Source organism: Berghia stephanieae, chromosome 6 (genome assembly GCF_034508935.2).
Source record: "Berghia stephanieae isolate SIO BIC M18660-M18661 chromosome 6, UCSD_Bste_1.3, whole genome shotgun sequence".
In the NCBI taxonomy this organism is placed as follows: Eukaryota; Metazoa; Mollusca; class Gastropoda; order Nudibranchia; family Aeolidiidae; genus Berghia; species Berghia stephanieae.
The window spans coordinates 20,101,328-20,119,272 of record NC_088365.1 but is presented as its reverse complement, the minus strand read 5'-3'; the positions used below and the strand labels follow the sequence as shown (position 1 = coordinate 20,119,272).

Genomic DNA, 17,945 nt, shown 5'->3' with positions numbered 1-17,945 from the left:
AACTGGGATAAACTACAGCTCCATGGGCTTGATCGCTCTGAAGGACTACTTTTTTTTAAAAAATCTAAATAAGGATTTCATTTAAAGAAGCGTATATCCTACCTTTCCACCAGCTTCCTTGACTTCATCGAAACATTCCATTGCCAGCATGTGATCAATGCCAGGATCTACTCCAACCTCATTCAAGATGGTAATGCCTGCATCTACAGCTCTGAGGGGGAAAAAAATCTTTCGTTTTCATATCTGAAGATTTCATAAACTTGGAAGCTTTCAGAAGCAGAAGTGACATTTCTATGTTGATAAGATTAATTACCATAAAAATAAAAATAGTAAATTTATTGCTCATAGATTTCAACAACTGAATTGTAATATTTTACATGAAATAATCAGGTTCTCTGTGTATGTAAACTGAATTATACGCATGGGTGCCAGCAGGAAGAAGTGCTGAAACCTGAAACTAAAATCTCGACACTTTGCCAAACCTGAAAATGTTCCTACTGAAAATGCGGCCTAAACTTTACTCTTATTTCATCACCGTTTTTATACCATTATTAAATGATTACACAGCAAACATATTGACACAATGAGGAAATTAATTTGATTTTTTTTACCGATGCTTTTAGGTTATTTTACTCAAAACACTGAAACCGGAGGTATTTGACTTCAAGATATCGCGAAACCGGATTTCCGGCATGAACCGGAAAACTGGCACCCATGATTATACGTAATAGTTGCCCCTTTCACAAACCTCTCCCTAAAATATTTCTTCCCAGTCCCCAAATATTTTGGTGACACATAAAATACATTAAATGTAAAAACACAATGTATCAAAATGTAATTGTTTTGTTCTTTTGTGTTTTTTTTCCTCATTTTTTTCGACAATTCAGTGATTTATCTTTACAACAGAACGTCTAGTTCTTATAAATAATTAAAAGATTTATCTTCACATTGTGTATAAAATGAATATGAATATGAAAAAGATTCATTGTATCATTACAAATGTGACAATTTTCCTATACACTCCAGCACCGTTTCTTTATAATCCTTGGGGCATGAAATAAATGTTAGAGAAAACCGTACAGTGCCATGATGGTTGATGGGTAGGGGGTAGGGGTTTGACAGTATGGCTCAGCAGTATCGTCTTTCCTGCATACCCAAAAGATATCAAAGTTTGAATATCCTCCGTATTATGTGGTTGTCAACAAACCACCTCTCCTAAGCTCAATATGCGGCGCTGTGCTACAGCTGACACCCGAGTTATTCTCGACTTCCTTTTGAATAAACCTTAAGACAAATTCCGCATGAGGATGAATAAAGGGAACTTTATTATTATTTAATTTATTGATATGCTACAAGGTGTGTGTGTGTGTGTGTAAGAATAAGCAGAGAGGTGTCTTTCATGTCAGTGACTGTGTGTGTCTGCGTGTGTGTTATATTTCATACACACACATGCAGTGTAGATAGATAAAAACGATACACACATAAGTAACAGTCAATATCACAATAAGTCATCAGTGGCCGAAATCAAGGGGTGCAATTTAAAAAACAAAACCTTTAATTAATTTTTTAATTTTTTACGTTGGCTGGGTGAAATTAGTTCGAGGAAACCATGTTCGAAGTAAAAATTTGTTTGGAATGATATCAAAGAATAATAGGAAAAAAATCAGGACGTCTGAATGAGTTCGAGGAAACTGTGCTGGAGTGTAGTTGGTAAGGAGAGAGTTAACCTAGTAAAAAAATTATTTTTAATCTATATAAAATATACTTCAATTATGGATGACAAAAGATGAACAGTCTTTTACTCATTTCATATTCATGCAAACATTAATTCAATATTAAGGTTTTAAAAGTCACAGAGATAGTAAAATAAACGTCAATGTTTGACAAAGGTAGATGATTATAGAAATTTAAGAAAGGAGGATGGGAAAAGAAAAAGACCGCTCTCTCACTGTTGGTGAAGCTCCCTCATTGCAGGACTGATGTATGATGCAGTCACCATGTTCTTTTTGTGTTTGATGCAAAGTTTGGCAACCTCTGGGTGATAACTGTATGGGAGGAGGCTGGATAGATAGAAGAGAGGAATTAAATATTATATATATTATATATATCAAAAATACCGGCATTAAAAAACATAGGAAAAAACACAAATAAATAAACCAAAAAAAACACAATTATATATATATATATATACATTTGCTGTCTACGACAAATTCTCAGCACCAGATGGCAGGACAGATTCTCCAACACTGCAGTGCTAGAAAGAGTGAAGTCCCTCAGTATGCATCTCATGCTCTGCCAGCAGTGTTTGCGATGGCTTGGTCACGTACACAGGATGGACAATGGACGCATACCCAAAGACATCATGTACGGTGAACTAGCTTCTGGATGTCAACCAACTGGCCGTCCAGCTCTTAGTTTCTATGATGTCTGCAAAAGAAAGGAGGAGGAGGAGGAGGAAAAGGAGAAGGAGAAGAAGAAGAAGAAAAAGAAGAAGAAGGAGAAGAAGAAAAAGAAAACAAAAACTGTCGCTGAATAACCAAATATTTCACCAATTGATTCAAACTGACCTGATGACCAAGTCATGTCCATGCATATTTTTTTCCAATTCATCAGGCACATTCAAGTCCATGAGTACTGTGTCCACTTCAGGGCATAGCTTGCTTGTGGCATCCAACTCATCTTGAAGTACAGATCCTTAGATAAAAATGAATATACAGAATTTAAAAAACAAAAACAAAACTATGACACGAGGTCTAAAAATTATTTGAATAATTTGACTGACAGATATTCATGACAGCAAAATATATTTAGTGTCTCAAAGTAAAAGAAAACAAAACAAAATTCAAATTTATATCCACAGATATTTATTTCATTGGCGAACTAGTACATTATCGGTTCCCAAAGTAGTATTTATCTAATAAAACCAAAACAAATGATAAATCCAAACAACTGAGACATCTTTGTCAAGAAGTTTCAATGTACCATGTTACAATCTTTTCATCACATTGTTTGATAGCCTAAACATGTAATCTTAATTTTAATGAAGAAGAGAGCTTGAACAGAAAGAAGGCAATAAATAAATTAATACATTTATAAAACAATACACTGTATTACAAGGACTATCTCTGTTTTGAGTTATAAATGTTGATTTAAAAAATCATTCAAGAAAAAGAAAACCACTAAGGCAAAGAATCATCATTTGCAAAATTTACCTTTACAATGTATTACAATGTACGATTCTTACCAACAGTGATGTTACATTTGTTCCTGTTGAGGTATTCCACCAGAGGCCCTGAGACATAGCCAGCACCGAGTACTAGGACTTTGGCACCCCCTGACGACACAGTGGCCTTTTGAGCTGACCTGTTGGAAAGACATTATTTTTGGTTCATGAGATTTTAGTAAATATAGAAATTCCTTGCTGAGGAAAAGTGGCCAAATATTTTAAGGCATTCTGCCCTAACCAACAAAAGGACAGTATCTGGGCTGACCCAGGTCCAGCCAGTTTTGCCGCAATCGACACATTTAGTTTTTTCATTCATAACTCTTTAATTCTATTACATAGTGGAAGTCTTCTAACATTAAATAATAGCTGACAATAAATTGCGTTTTTCTGTGAGTCGGCGATTTCATTGACGTAATATGTTGCGTAATATTTTGAGATACTGTTCTTTCTTGGTTAAAGCCAAGCAAATAACTCTACCTGTAACCAACAAAAGGACAGTATCTTATACGACCGTCTCACATACTGTTTACCCTGGTTAACCGCAACGCAAAATGCCTCGTCCGTATTCACCAAAAGAACAGTATCTAAGTTAAGAATATAGCAAAATACGAATAACTCGATCGACAAACGTTTCACGTCAGCGAGGGCGAGCACTCGCCATCACGGACGAGTGAGAGGCAAGGCTAAGTGTCTTTGACCTGGCGTGAGGGGAATGAATAAATTATCTCCGTCAAGTTTGTAGGCGTGACTCTGATATAATATTACTACATTAGACTATTCCTCAATCTTTTAGACCCTGACTGCTTTTTCAAGATGAGTCTATTTTTATTAAAAGCAACATAGCTTTAATTTACGCTTATTGATAATTTTGGCTATCTTGTAAATTAGACTTTAATTGTGTATCAGGATTTTGCCATTGTAAAACGATATGGGGTGAGGAGTGAGTGATAGTGAATTAAACCTAAAAATAGCTGGAAAATAGGGTATGCCGCGCCCCCCCCCCCCCCCCCCCCCCCCCCCCCCCCTAACACATACACACGCATCCCTTTTTGTTTTAAAATCAATATCTTCATTGTCCTAGGAAACGAAAAGCATGAAATGGAACGAAATCTGTTGGTAGATTTATACTGAATGAAATAGGCGACACCATTCTTACTAAATTTAAAAGGTGCCCAAATTATGAGCTAATAAGATGAACAGAAAAATTATTTTGTCTTTAGCTAATTTCGCCCACAGGGAGTTACAATGGTACAATTTAGATAAAACAAGGGAATTAATTAAAAGTTCTGCTATATTAGATTACGAATTTTGCTTATTTTATTCATTTCTATGTACATAGATTGTATGGTGTTATTCACGTAGCAGCTTGTTATGGAAAGATGTTTATCAATGATGACGCTAAGGTTTTTTACTTTATTTGAAAATTATATTGTGCTATTTCCGAGAGAAATAGGTGAATTATTTTCCTTCCACACTTTAAAATCTCAGTTTTACTATCATTTACTATCATTTAATTTTAACTTGTTATGGTACATTCAAGATTTAATCTCATTAAAACAGCTCGAAATTCGTTGTATTAAGAATTGTAAATTACTTAGGGGTACTGAATCATAAATTTGCGTATCACGAGCATTAAAATGATAACTCAGATTGAATCTGGATATCACACTAGAAAGGGGGTGCTTATATACAGAAAAAAGGACAGGGCCAAGAACGCACTCCAAAGTTTAGTAAAACTTGTTCTGACTGAATACCATTCACCACGACAGTCTGCCATCGATCCTGTAAATACATTTTTGTATGATGTAAACCGTTTTAAGGGCAATTCCTTTTACGCCTACGTATTTTCTAGTCTTCTTAACAAAATGTAATGGTCAATGGTGTCAGAGACAGCTGAAAGATCTTAAAGGCATAATAAATTGATATTGTTAGCATCCGCATTATATAACAAAAGATTTTAAGAAGCGTCGTTTCAGTACTGTGTTGCTGTTTGTTGGCTGACTGGACTGTTGTTCTTAAGTTCGGAGATAACAATTGTGTCAGCACTACCTTCTCCAAAAGTTTGGACAAAAAATTGAAGGATGTGTGGAAAGTGAGAGATATGAAGACGATGAAAAAGAAAAACACAAAAACCCCCAAAAAACAACTAAACAAAAAAAAAACGCCTGGACAGACAGTCACGCCGACACCCATACACACCCACACACACACACACACACACACATACGTGTATTCGGCCTTAAATGAGGTCTGTGTCATTCAAACGCACAATGAGGCCCTATAGAAAGAACTGCTTTAAACAGTTTTTATAAGACGTTCTGGCAAGAAGCAATCATCCACAAGATGACTGCAACTTTAAATTTGAGTTAAATATTATTTGAAGCTTTATATTGCCACGAATCAAAATGGGGACATGTGGCCAAAGGAGGTCCAATGATGGGTAATGTGTAACCAGTGTGTATGTGGAATGAGGCTTATGATTTGTGTGAGAACAGATTGAGGTCATAGAATAAAAAAAACCCATTACCATAACTTGGTAACTAAGACTCATGAGAGTTGGAGCTTATTCCAGTTTGGGTAAGAAAGAAGTAAGACACCAATGATGCATTACTCTCAATAGGATTCAGGATGCTAGTATTATCGCAGAGACACTTTCCCCCAACAAAACCGGTACTTGTTACACCTTGGTTGAATGGAGCAATCAGTAAATTTTCTTGAAAAATTGCAATGGACTTAGCCAGGTTCGAATTTGGACCGTTTGATCCATAGTCCAATCACCTGCCCATTATGCCCCATAAGTACAATGCATCTCATATTAAGCGATAGGGTAATGAATAGTAGATGAAGATTGAAGAAAAAGGATTTTTTTTAAAAATCAAATGAAACCAATGCCAGCTCAACATGCCTTCTCTCTGTGCCTTTCTGGCACTGATTTGCCTTTAGCTAACTTGTACAAATTATTAATAGTAGTTATAGTAGAGGTTCAAATCCAATACATGCACAAATTTGCTTCCAGACAGGATAAGAGTCGTATTGAATCAGGACCACATCAGCACAATGCATCTTGTACAAGCCGAGCTGGATCTAACCAAACTCCAGTAGCACTGTTCGTTCTTTTGATAAAAACTTCAAACAGCTCTCAAATTTATTTGCAATTTTTGCGAAGAGAACTGAAATACCCATTTTGTTTTTCTATAATCCAGCTACAAAATCTCCCCATGAGCAATATGGGAGCAGGCACTGATAAAGCATGTGCAATTGGTGGATTTGTATGGGACAGTGCGATACAACCCTACTGATTGCATACAACCTCCATCCAACTAAACGTGACCTCTCCAGGCAGGGTGCACTGTATGAAACAAACTTAAAACGCCATCATGAATCATAGACGTGTGACAAAACAAACCACAATGAAACATTTTAAAAATTGCCACAACTGTTGAATAATCATCAAAAGGCAAGAATAAATTTTAAATGAAACTTTATTAAACCCATTTCGATTGACTTTGTATTAATTACAATTACGTTGATTGGGAATGTTCACGAAACTAAATTAAATAAGTGTTGTCATGTTTATCATGAACCAAGAAAATTTCACTTGATTGTTACTAATACACAACCAACCAAATAATATTTCGACGGTTCAAATCATAGATAATTTTAGTAGCTTTGAATGCCGATTCATGATGTATAAAGATCAAATATAAAAGAAAAATACACAACAAAAATGATAAGCTACATGTAAGCATAACAAGTAAGTTTATGGGGAATATAGGATCCTGCATTCACCTGTGTTCCTCTTTAGGATCAGGATAGAATACATTTAATAATAACATTTAAGGTTGATGAAAGAATGAGTAAAAATAAAACTAATACTAACCAGAAAAAGGTATGATAAAAGTCTGATGGACGAATGAAAGCTACTACTTTAGGTAAAAAATAAATTCAAGTTTAAAATGAGTAACACTGAATTGGATTTATATATCAAGTAACAGCATTAACCATGGCGGTAAGGGTTAGAGGTCCGGGGAAAAATAAATTAAAAAATGATCCTTTTTGAGTTCATCCCATCACACAGAAAGTGCATTGAATTACATTTATCTAAATCATACAAATCATTTAAAAAGTGAAGAAATGTAGGCATCATGATTCATATTTTAACAAATAACATTATTATTAGGTTTTCAACCAATTTTTCAAATACAATCTATATAATCATAACAAAAACATTTGTGAAAAAAAAATATGATGATGATGATGATGATGATGATGATGATGATGATGATGATGGTATATCACTTTATTTACTATTCATGTACTCAGATTAATTTTCTATTTTAACTTGATTAGAAATCTTCGGTACTTTATTTCTTGTTGCCATCAATTCCCTTCCATATTGATTGAGAATTCTAAAACATAGCATTTCCAACCTTTTCACAGTGTTAAATTCAGTACTTTTCATAAGTCGTAAGAAATTGTGAATATTAGGATTACCGATTAATCAACATTGAATTGGACAAAATATATTTCTTTCATTCACATTCGAGGAAAAACTAACAGACAGTGATATTCATATTCTTGTTTGTTTGTTTGTGGGGTTTAACGGCGCTTTCAACACAAACTAGGTTATATAAGAGCCAATATCCATATTCAATAATCCCACCAAGCTCACATATATACTTTTTTCTCTAACTTATTTTTACCCCATCTCCCTCGTTCTATTAGAAACAAATGCAAACTTGTTTGTTTATCCAACCCCTGAAAATACCGTCTATTGCAGTGTAGTGGTCAACTGTGCACTAAACCTTAAGTACCATTTAAAGGACAAGGTCAAGTGCAAGTTGGAGATTACTATGGAACAGGAAAAATAGACAAGCAGGTGTTCAGCCCACTGTATCCTTCCTTCACTGGCTCCATGAGTAAATACACTCAACAGTATTAATCATACAAGGCCAATGAACAAGTTAATGTAGCCTATTTAGCCTCTCCCTAATGCCAACTTACTAAGTCTAATTTTTGTGATAGAAATACAGTGAGACATGTTCACCATATTCAAGTATTCTTCATATTTAAATTATGACCTGATGTTCTTGAAAAGTTTAAATGAACCTGTATTTGCCACCTCTTCATTCCATTCTTGTATATACATGCCTTGTATTCTTTGTAAAGAGACAAGAACAAATCAACATGTTTTACACTTTGTAATTCCCAATAAATCCCCAGACCACAATGGTACAATAACGTTTTTACTAGACTAGCCCAGGTGACTGCATTTGGATTAGAAACAGTCATTTTTAACAATTCATCATATATAAAATTATTAACAAAAGAGAGCATTTATACAACACAATATCCACTAAACGTGCTCAAAGCACTTTACAATGGGTCCCCAGCCACAACAACACTCAACACAAAGGGCGGGTCATGCAGCATATTAGACTCGAACATGGGATTTAAGCGCTTTTTCCGATCAAGGACTCAACTACTCAATGGGGTTTGAATCCATGACTTCAGTTAACACTGGATCAGAAGTCGTGTTGCTAACCTCTAGACCACATAGCAATACAAATTATCATGTAAAGGAAATAATTTTAAAAGTACTCATGTCACCACAAAAGTTATGTGTGATAGTGCATTTCATTCAGCAAGACAAAGATAAAACACAATCGTCCATTAAAAACACTATTGAATAAAAACTATGTTTGAGTTTCATAACAATCATCCATTAGCTAAAAAAACTTATTAAGCAACAGGCAATTTTATAGACAGACATGTTCAGCCATCGTAAGAGTCATTGATATCTGAAAGATATCATGTACACAATATTTCTTATATCAAGAGAAGGTTAAAAAAGAAAGTGACAACAATTTTTATATGGATGTGATATAATCAATCATGTAGGTTACTGTTATTTTTGGACTAATACTTTCCTACAGATTTTTTTATTTCGTTGTAACAGAAATCCTTAACATTTCGCCATGACCTTGCATTTATTAGACATTGTTCTTGATTTATTGCTCTTTCAATATCTGCTTTACCGGGTACTTTTTTCATTCTTATGAATACCGAAAGGTGTTTAAGAACTGCATGTCTTTCTGCTTGTGTCCATTTATGCCTTTTCCCACTTTTTCTCGTATCAGAGGAATTCTCATTAAGTCCCACACGTTCATATCTGTCTCCAATAGCGTATGGCTCCTTGATCTCACTTGGCCCTAATTCTTGTGTGTCTTTTTGGCATTTCTCCACTTCTTCATCCATATCTGACTCTCCTGAGCTACTGTTGTTATCTGGTTCCAATTCAAAATTTCCTTCCAGTGAGTAGTCCTCCACAGAAGTGCTTTTCCCAGCGTTGATTTTCATAAGTATTTTTGCAACTTTGGCGGATATCATGTCCCAGAAATTGAGCTAACTGGTCTTGTTCAGTGTCAGAAATTTCTAAAGCTTGGGATATAGTTGCAACTTGTTTTCTTAAAGACGTCCAGGTAAAAATATGTGGATTGGAAACACCAGCTTCAATTGCCATAACTCTAATGACATCGCTTCCACGATATGGCCTCTCTCCATTTGGAGTTGCGAAGAGGTATTTGCTCTTTATTGATAATCTATCTCTTTCCCTCATGATGATGTCAATCTTGGTCAACATTGAGTGTGTCAGTAGTACAGCTACCCGGCGATTGAATTTGCCTCTGATTTCTATGCGAGTGAATGTTTGAACAAGTCTTCATTCTATTTCTTTAAGAGATTGAATGATCTCATCATCAACGGGTTCCTGGTTTTTTTTGCCCATTTCTAAATTCTCTAGAGTCAAACGCTGAACGTCACCACCTCTTTTTCTGTTGAAAAGAGAAATTTCACACAAAGCTGCTTTTGCTACAGAGGGATAATCATCCACTTTTAGATTCTTAACATAACTGTACAGTTTTTCTACATCCTGACAACAAGGGAGTAGTTGGGGGCTGTTGAACTTCCTTCTTTCTAGTGATTGGCTTGCTGATGATGAAATGTGATCACACCAGTTTCCAGTGAAAAGGGATAAAAAATTATCAGCATTATCTTTCTGCATTTGGTCACTCTTTTGGATGGCATGTGACTTCAGTATGAATGCACATTTCTTTACAGAGAATCCGAGCTTGAGAGCAAGGGAACCCTTCCCAAATGAATTTGTTTCATCCGAATACTCTGCAACACTGCGGACAGATTCGACAAGGGTGTCAAAGTTTTTCACAAGGAGAGCATCTGTGAGGGATTTAATATTTCCATTTGACCGATCTTCTAAATCTATTACGAGTCGCGCAAGTTCTCTCATTCTACCACTAATATGGCCAGCAGTGTGCTCTTCAACATCACGTTTGTGGTATGTTCGCTCTCCAAATGCAATAATCAATGCATCGCTTTTTGTCTTCTGGGATATCGAGTCATCTTTCATCTTTAGTAAGACATTTTGCCACAAGGACTTTGAAACATTCTTTGGTACAGGTAACATAAGACTCCCTTCCCTATAGGCCCGTCTAGGTTTTCTTGTACAGCAGGTTAAGGAATGAGCTGCTACTTTCTTTTTGCGATATAAGCCTTTACAAGTGGGACAGGGATCAAGTGCATCAACTTGTACATTTTTTCCTCGATATTTTGGAATCAATATACCTTCTCCTTTTTCCAATACATCAAAGTTATGTTTGTAATCTCCTTCTTTTATTATCTTCACCCAAGCTTTCCTTCTCTCATAAGACCCTTTTGGCAATGACAATATTTGGCCAACCGATAACTCATTTTTGTGCTTCATTTCTAAATGTCTAGCCATTTTGATAATCTGTTTATCACAATAAAAACATGAATGATATTTACTCCATTTCTTAAATTGTGGCTGTATATCAATTGGTGGAGCATTCGTGTTTGTTGTGAACAGCATGGGATACTGAGGGCTTGCACTTCCAGAAGAAGAGCAAGAATCGCTGATGTGTTGATCCACCGGGTAGCTGAGAAATAAGAAGAAATATAACAATTATAATGTGGCTGGATAAAAATGGAGTGCGATTTTCTTATTTTTCTCAGTCCACTCATGAAAAGATACAATTTACATGAACATTTCAATGAATTTACACTCTAGCCAAAAGCAGTCAGGTCGGCAATTTTTTATCTTCATTTTTTCACCCCATCCACCCACCATCACAATGGATTCCACACATGTTGGACCTCTATTTGAAAATGTCCTCATTGTGTGGCTTGTGTAACCTATGGATGTCCTCATTTTGACGCCTTTACAAGAGCACAAACACACACATGCAAAAAAAAAGAAAAGAAAAGATAAAAAACATTACCACACAAAGCAAACATCTAAAAAGACCAGAGATAAAGAAAAGACGTGTATCATAATAAGACAGAAATAAGTAAGCCAAATGGTTATGTCACTCGCCTTTGGTCCTCGAGGGCAGGGGTTCGAATCCCACAGTGGAATTTTTTTCTCAAAACCAGAGTTTTCACGGCTGTATCCCATAGTTCTATCGCACACTTACTTTAAATGCACACTTACTTTAAATCGGAGGTGTCGCCTTTTATATAACCTATTCTGTGTTTAAAGGGGCGTTAAAAAAATACCCTTTTTTTTAGAGATAAATAACAATATAAAGTCAATTTCGCATTCAAGCACACTTTTCTCTCCTCACAAACACCGTGCTTGAATCCGGCATCTATTGTAGTAGTTGTAATAATAGTGGCCGAAGTGGAACCACGTCTCATCAATTGGAATAGTCAAGCCATATTGAACATGATGGGTGAATGGATGGGTGACAAAAAACTTGTCTCCCAGAAATTATTGTCAGGGCGTTGTGTCCTTTAAATGCATTAGCTCACTCAACTCAGGTGTAAATGAGTACCTGGCAGTTAAGACAGCTCTGCCTTTGTCCCATTAAATTGTAACGCACCTAACAGGTCGCCTGTCTTGTCCTATGTGTTACATGTTTGCTGTTTATTGGGGAAAGTGAATTGTCATTGTAAAGTGCTTAGACCGTAGATAAGCGCTTTATAAATGCAACCTTTTTTATTCTTTTTACCATACTTTGTTTTCATAGGAGATCAGTTAAAATGAGATCTCAATTATAATGAGACATTTTGATTGGAATGGAGGTCACAATGCTTAATACGAAATGTTTGGGAACAAGAAATTACCTCAGATTAACCGTCTTTCCAGATTATTCACTATAGACAATACAATAGAGAAATAGGTTGGGTTTTTTTTTTTTTTTGCATTACGGATTAACCCACAGTTTTGGACTAGCCTTTCCGGTGCTTATGTATATATTTAATTTTTATTTACTTAGCAATATGATTAACACTGGACTAAGAATTTTCAAATCCCCATTTGCCTACCTTGAACTTTTATTTGATATCTCTTCGTCTGAAAGTTGAATGTCTTCTTCATCGGTGGAATTGGGCTCCCTGAAAGAAAATGGTTTCATATATATTTATATATATATATATATATAATAATCTGTATTTGTTCCTTTACAGAACAATTGAACAAATAAAATATTTAAAATTTAAAAAAATTAATTGCTACATAAAAAAAGAAGAAAAAAGAAGGAACAGCTACCACAGAAAATATAATTTTTTTCTAACAGCTTCTTGGAAACTTACACAATATACATGGTAGTGTAGTACTTTCACCATATTCACATCTGTGATGAATGTCGTAATAAATGTTAAGTGTCTCAAAAGGTCACACCGACCAGACGAAAAATCACATATTGCTCATGGTCATTAGTCTGACCACTAACCATCAAAATTATTATCAATATCAATATTATAGTCAATGTGATTTCTCTTAATAATTAAAAAATGTTGAATCATTCCAGGAGAGTAGATAATTAATTTTCAAGAAATAATGAGGTTAGCAATCCCAATTATATTACTTTTAAAACATACCATTCACTAGAGGAACTATCAGTGAAAGGATTTCTGATAGAATCAGGGTCACTCGGGTCAAGTTCTGCTTCTGGTTTTAAGATGTCGTGTTTCCTGTTTACTTCATTATCTTCATCCTCTTTCGGAGATTCTGATACTTTGTTGTCTCTTTGTGATTTTCTGTGTATGAAATATCAAAACCCAGTGATTAGGTCTACCATTACAAATGATAAGACGAGATGAGCAAAGACTCATTAAAAGTAAGTGACGATAACAGCAACAATGATAATATTAAAGGTAAAAGTTAAAGCATTTTTGTTGACAATGGTGATGATGGTCATGATCAGAGTGTGAGTTCAGTGACTGTAGGTAGTGGTGACAGAGAAAATGTTAGTGATAGTGATGGAGAACGTTATGGTCAAGTGGTATTCTTACTTAACTTATTTATATATTAATAAGACATCAAGTTGGGTTTTTTTTTTTTACATGACTTGATACAAGAAAGCGAGCACACAGGGAAAATTTCTATCAATGCATTATTTAATTATATATCAATTGGAACTGTTTCAGTGTTCACTGCCAACTTAGTTTCCAGCCTGTTATAACCCCCACCCGAGACACAACAATGTAGATCGAAGTAAGCGCGTCATGACCAAATCTAAACATTGACTTATATTCTTACAAACTACACATTTGTTTCAAATTTTACAATAGATGCTGACACAATAAGGAAATATTGCCATAGAATATTTAATCCGAAAGAAAAACTAATGACACGGTTGGTATTTTTCTTCAATAGTCAAAAAAGAGCACAAGTACAAGGCACAGTCACAACTTTGTCGAAGTCGAAACTGTGTTTACATGAAAGTCTGAAAGAAAGTTATGAAGAATAATTAGTGTGACTACTAAGTAATAAAAACAAAATACTATAATTTAATATCTTACCTTTCATTTAATTCCTGCAAATGAGAAAAAAAGTTCTTGAAAGTCAAACGTTTAGTAGACATGTTGATTTTAGACCCTCGCAAACTTTTTCCAGGAAATCGAAACTAGAACAATCGGAACTGCTATTAGGTACTAAACTCTTATTTGATTGGCTGAAATCAGCCAATCAAATAAAGCATTTCAAAAGATGACACGAGAATGAATTGCTCATGAGCCCGTGGGTTGTGTGTGAAAATAAGATCAAAATATGTGTATAATGGGCTATACACACGTTAGCAATGAAGTGGACAAAATGAGGTCTTCGTTTTATTTCCACTTCAGGTCCTCATTCTAGACATTACATAGACCATAGAGGTCTTTAAAAAATGAGGTCCAAAATGTTGGACCTCTATTTGAAAATGTCCTCATTGTGTGGCTTGTGTAACCTATGGATGTCCTCATTTTGACGCCTTTACAAGAGCACACACACACACACACACACACACACACACTAATTAGTTGAAATTAATGAAAAATAAGTATACTTAAGTTAGACGTTTGGTTGAGCATCCGACCAACAAGCAAGGGGATCCGTTTTTTATTGCCAGTTGTATAAAGTTTTGTAATGGTTTTGCTTTCTGTTTTGTTTTTGTTTTTCATTTTTTATTACTTGTTTATAAAGCCCCTCAGCCCACCAACCAGCCACTAAATAGCTAGCTTGATATGTTGATCTGGTGGAAAGTAATACGTGAATATTTCAACTTCTGTCATAGATTAGATTGATTTTGTACTCAGTGTCTGCTGCAATTTAGTCTTTAATCACGGGCGCATAATTTAGTCAAAGATATAAGAACTGCAATCCAAACAGTTGTTAAAAGCAGGTATTTCCACTTTTAACATCCAACGGACGAGGTCAAACTTAGATGTCGCTGGGTCAAACATCCGCGTTGTGGTATGTCACTACTGCTGTCGGATGTGAAGGTCATGCGTTCGATTCGATAGACAGTATGCGGTTAGACTAAGGGAGTAAGATATAAATGTGTGCGTGTGTGTGTGTGTTTATGTGTGTGTGTTTGTATGTGTGAAAGAAACACGAGGGAGACAAAGAGAGCGAGCGAGACTGGTAGATAAAAAAAGGGGGAAAAGGAGGGAGGGGGTGGAGCAAAGAATAGGTAGGATAGTATAAGAAAGCCCTTCGTTTCAAAAGAAGTCAAAAGTCAATCAATGGGAAACATATTGACCAATGAGATTGCAATTTAAAAAATGGGACTGGTCAAATCATTTGTTGCATTGTTTCCATTTTGAGTCAGATGACAGCTTGAAGAGGAGCGAGTGGGGTTTAATTTGTAATGACTTACATGAAATCATATAATTGAATCTTCTTGTTTGAGCTGCAACCTCGAGTTATTTAGGACCTGCCATTCGTTATCACAACCCCTTGTGGTCAATGTCAGCTATTAATCTCTCCTCCCTTTTTTCTTTGGGTTCACTCCAGTGACATCTATATATTATTATGAAGTATTAGGTTCACTCACATTGTTTATTGTCTCAAAATGAATACACGTTAAAACGCTCTCTCTCTCTCTCTCTCTCTCTCTCTCTCTCTCTCCCTCTCTCTCTTCTCTCTCTCTCTTATTTATTAATTAATTTATTTTTAAAAATATATCTCTCTGCATCCATCTCTCTCGCTCTCTGTTTGTTACTGACTCTCTCTCTCTCTCTCTCTCTCTCTCTGGGTGTGTGTGTTTCTCTCTCTCTCTCTCTCTCTCTCTCTCTCTCTCTCTCTTTCTCTCTCTCTCTCTCTATCTCTCTCTCATGTAAACAACAACACGATAGAAAGTTACAGTGCTCCTCTATGATGTCATGTTACGGATGACGTCATTGGCGTTGGCGACTTATGCGTCAACCAATCAAATCGTCACCAACAGTTTCGCATGGTATTGCTCGCCATACGGCGGCATCTTCGTGACGCCACTCGTTGACGCCATCGCATGCTCACGGACACCGTCGATATTTACGGGGCGGAATACGGCCGTCGGAGATACTGTCCTTTTGTTGATTAACGATGGGGTTGAAATAGGATACTGTTTCAAGCAAATTTTTAATTGCCTCTAATTTCAAAAATATTTGAGTTATGATCATTCTGACAACTTTGTAAGCTTCCCTATGTCCCAGAAATTCGATTTAGTAAAAAAAGTGATTTTATGATTTTTTGAGAGATACTGTCCTTTTGTTGGTTAGGGCAGCATTGTACAGTGATCCGGGAGAAACTGGGTTCAAGTCCTGCTTTATATACTTTTATTTTTTTCCTTTGGCAAGATTAACCCTAAATTTGCTCAATTTGGATAATATGGGTGATTCACATTGAGTTCTGTTCAGTTCACTTTTGATCGACGGATCGATATTATCCATAATATTCCTTCATGGAATGCCTAGGTCGCATAATGATTCTGCGCTGACGGGCTTAATCTGTTAAATATTTATTTTTCTTGCTTGCTTTTCAATCAATTGCAAGTAAAAGTTTGAATCGTATTACAAACACTCACTTCTGTTACCCTGTCTCACAATAATTGTCCCATACATAATAGTTTCTCACAAATTCCTTTCTTCCAGTGATCTAACTTTAATTAAAATTTTCCACTTATTTAGTTATTATAGGATTTTAAATCTGTATCACATCAAATGATATATATAAATATATCATAAACAGCAAACTCACTGTGCCTTTCTCCTTAGATCAGTGATGTATTCATAGCTAGGAGTCAGTTTCCCATTGCTTGCAATGACAGCCTACCACACAAAGAGAAATGGATAAAGAAAAATATAAGACAATGAAATGTTGAATTAATGTCAAGGAATCATCTTTTTACTTCCAATTTACTTTCTTTCTTTTATAAAATAAACAAAATTGTAAACTTATGTACAGAATATTTTGCTTACTAAGTTTAAAATGTACTGCTGTGTGAATTTTAAAAAAAAAATATGCTCTCTAACTGAAACCAAACAAATATGTGAGGAGGAGACTTTACAAACCTGCTAAGTCACATTTTCATAAATCAGAAAAAATTGCAATTTGTTGTCATTTATCTTAGTTACTTAAAAGAGGAAAATACTTGTCTCGTTTCTGAATCTGAATATGAATCTGAACGCTACTTGAAGTCAATTCAATTCTGAATATTTGTATTTGGGGGCAGAGAGATTTGTTGAATGCGGCAGGTATTGAATTGTTGGTGATTAGGCTGAAATAGTTTGATAATCTCTGCTTGAAGGTGTCTAAATCTGTTGTGTTCACTCATGATTTGGGAATGATTTCCAGTCTTTTTTGATGGTGCGAGGTGCAAATAAATATTTGAAGATCTTTGAGTTTGCAGATTGGGTTTTTCTTTGAACGCGTAAATTTTGTTATATGTCTGGTTCTTCTGGTGAGATTAGCACATAGAATAATACCCTGGATGTTTTGAAACTTTAATTGTGTGTGTGTGTGTGTGTGTGTGTGTGTGTGTGTGTGTGTGTGTGTGTGTGTGTGTGTGTGTGTGTGATTCTATGGTGTCCAATAGATTGCTTGAAACATCAACTCATTTTCTATCTGGATATGACTTAGCAGGTTTCGGAAGTCACCTCCTAGTGTATAAATCTGATATAATATCAGAAAAATAAGCATTCAACACCAAATTCAAACAGTTACGAACACTACTTACATCTTTGACAATCCTGTTGCAATCCAGTTCATCAAAAGAAGTTTTGGCATTGGACTTCAACTAGAAAATGGAAGAGATGATTTGCAATTATTGGAAAATTGGTTTGCTATTTGATTTCATTTATAATGACAACAGTAATAATCGGTACCTCATAAAAACCAGAGAAATAGAAAAAGAAAAGGGGAAAAAAACAACATGAA

At 35.4% G+C, this 17,945-nt stretch overlaps 2 protein-coding genes across 2 annotated transcripts in view; both read right to left on the bottom strand.

Moving 5' to 3' along the window:
• Positions 1 to 17,945, bottom strand: part of LOC144974656 (alpha-aminoadipic semialdehyde synthase, mitochondrial-like) — a 56,293-nt gene that overhangs the window by 11,766 nt on the left and 26,582 nt on the right. The window contains exons 10-15 of the mRNA XM_078917739.1: positions 17,746 to 17,805; positions 16,767 to 16,837; positions 3,245 to 3,363; positions 2,568 to 2,694; positions 1,950 to 2,060; positions 103 to 211 (exon numbers count right to left, since the gene is read on the bottom strand). Of these exons, the coding sequence (XP_078773865.1) occupies positions 103 to 211; positions 1,950 to 2,060; positions 2,568 to 2,694; positions 3,245 to 3,363; positions 16,767 to 16,837; positions 17,746 to 17,805 (597 nt within the window). The remainder of the gene's footprint in view (positions 1 to 102; positions 212 to 1,949; positions 2,061 to 2,567; positions 2,695 to 3,244; positions 3,364 to 16,766; positions 16,838 to 17,745; positions 17,806 to 17,945) is intronic.
• LOC144974659 (uncharacterized) lies at positions 9,863 to 13,317 on the bottom strand. Its single transcript, XM_078917743.1, has 3 exons — positions 13,145 to 13,317; positions 12,590 to 12,658; positions 9,863 to 11,199 (listed from the first exon to the last, which is right to left on the bottom strand). The coding sequence occupies exon 3, from the start codon at positions 11,130 to 11,132 to the stop codon at positions 9,948 to 9,950; it is 1,185 nt and encodes a 394-aa protein (XP_078773869.1). The 5' UTR covers positions 11,133 to 11,199; positions 12,590 to 12,658; positions 13,145 to 13,317; the 3' UTR covers positions 9,863 to 9,947.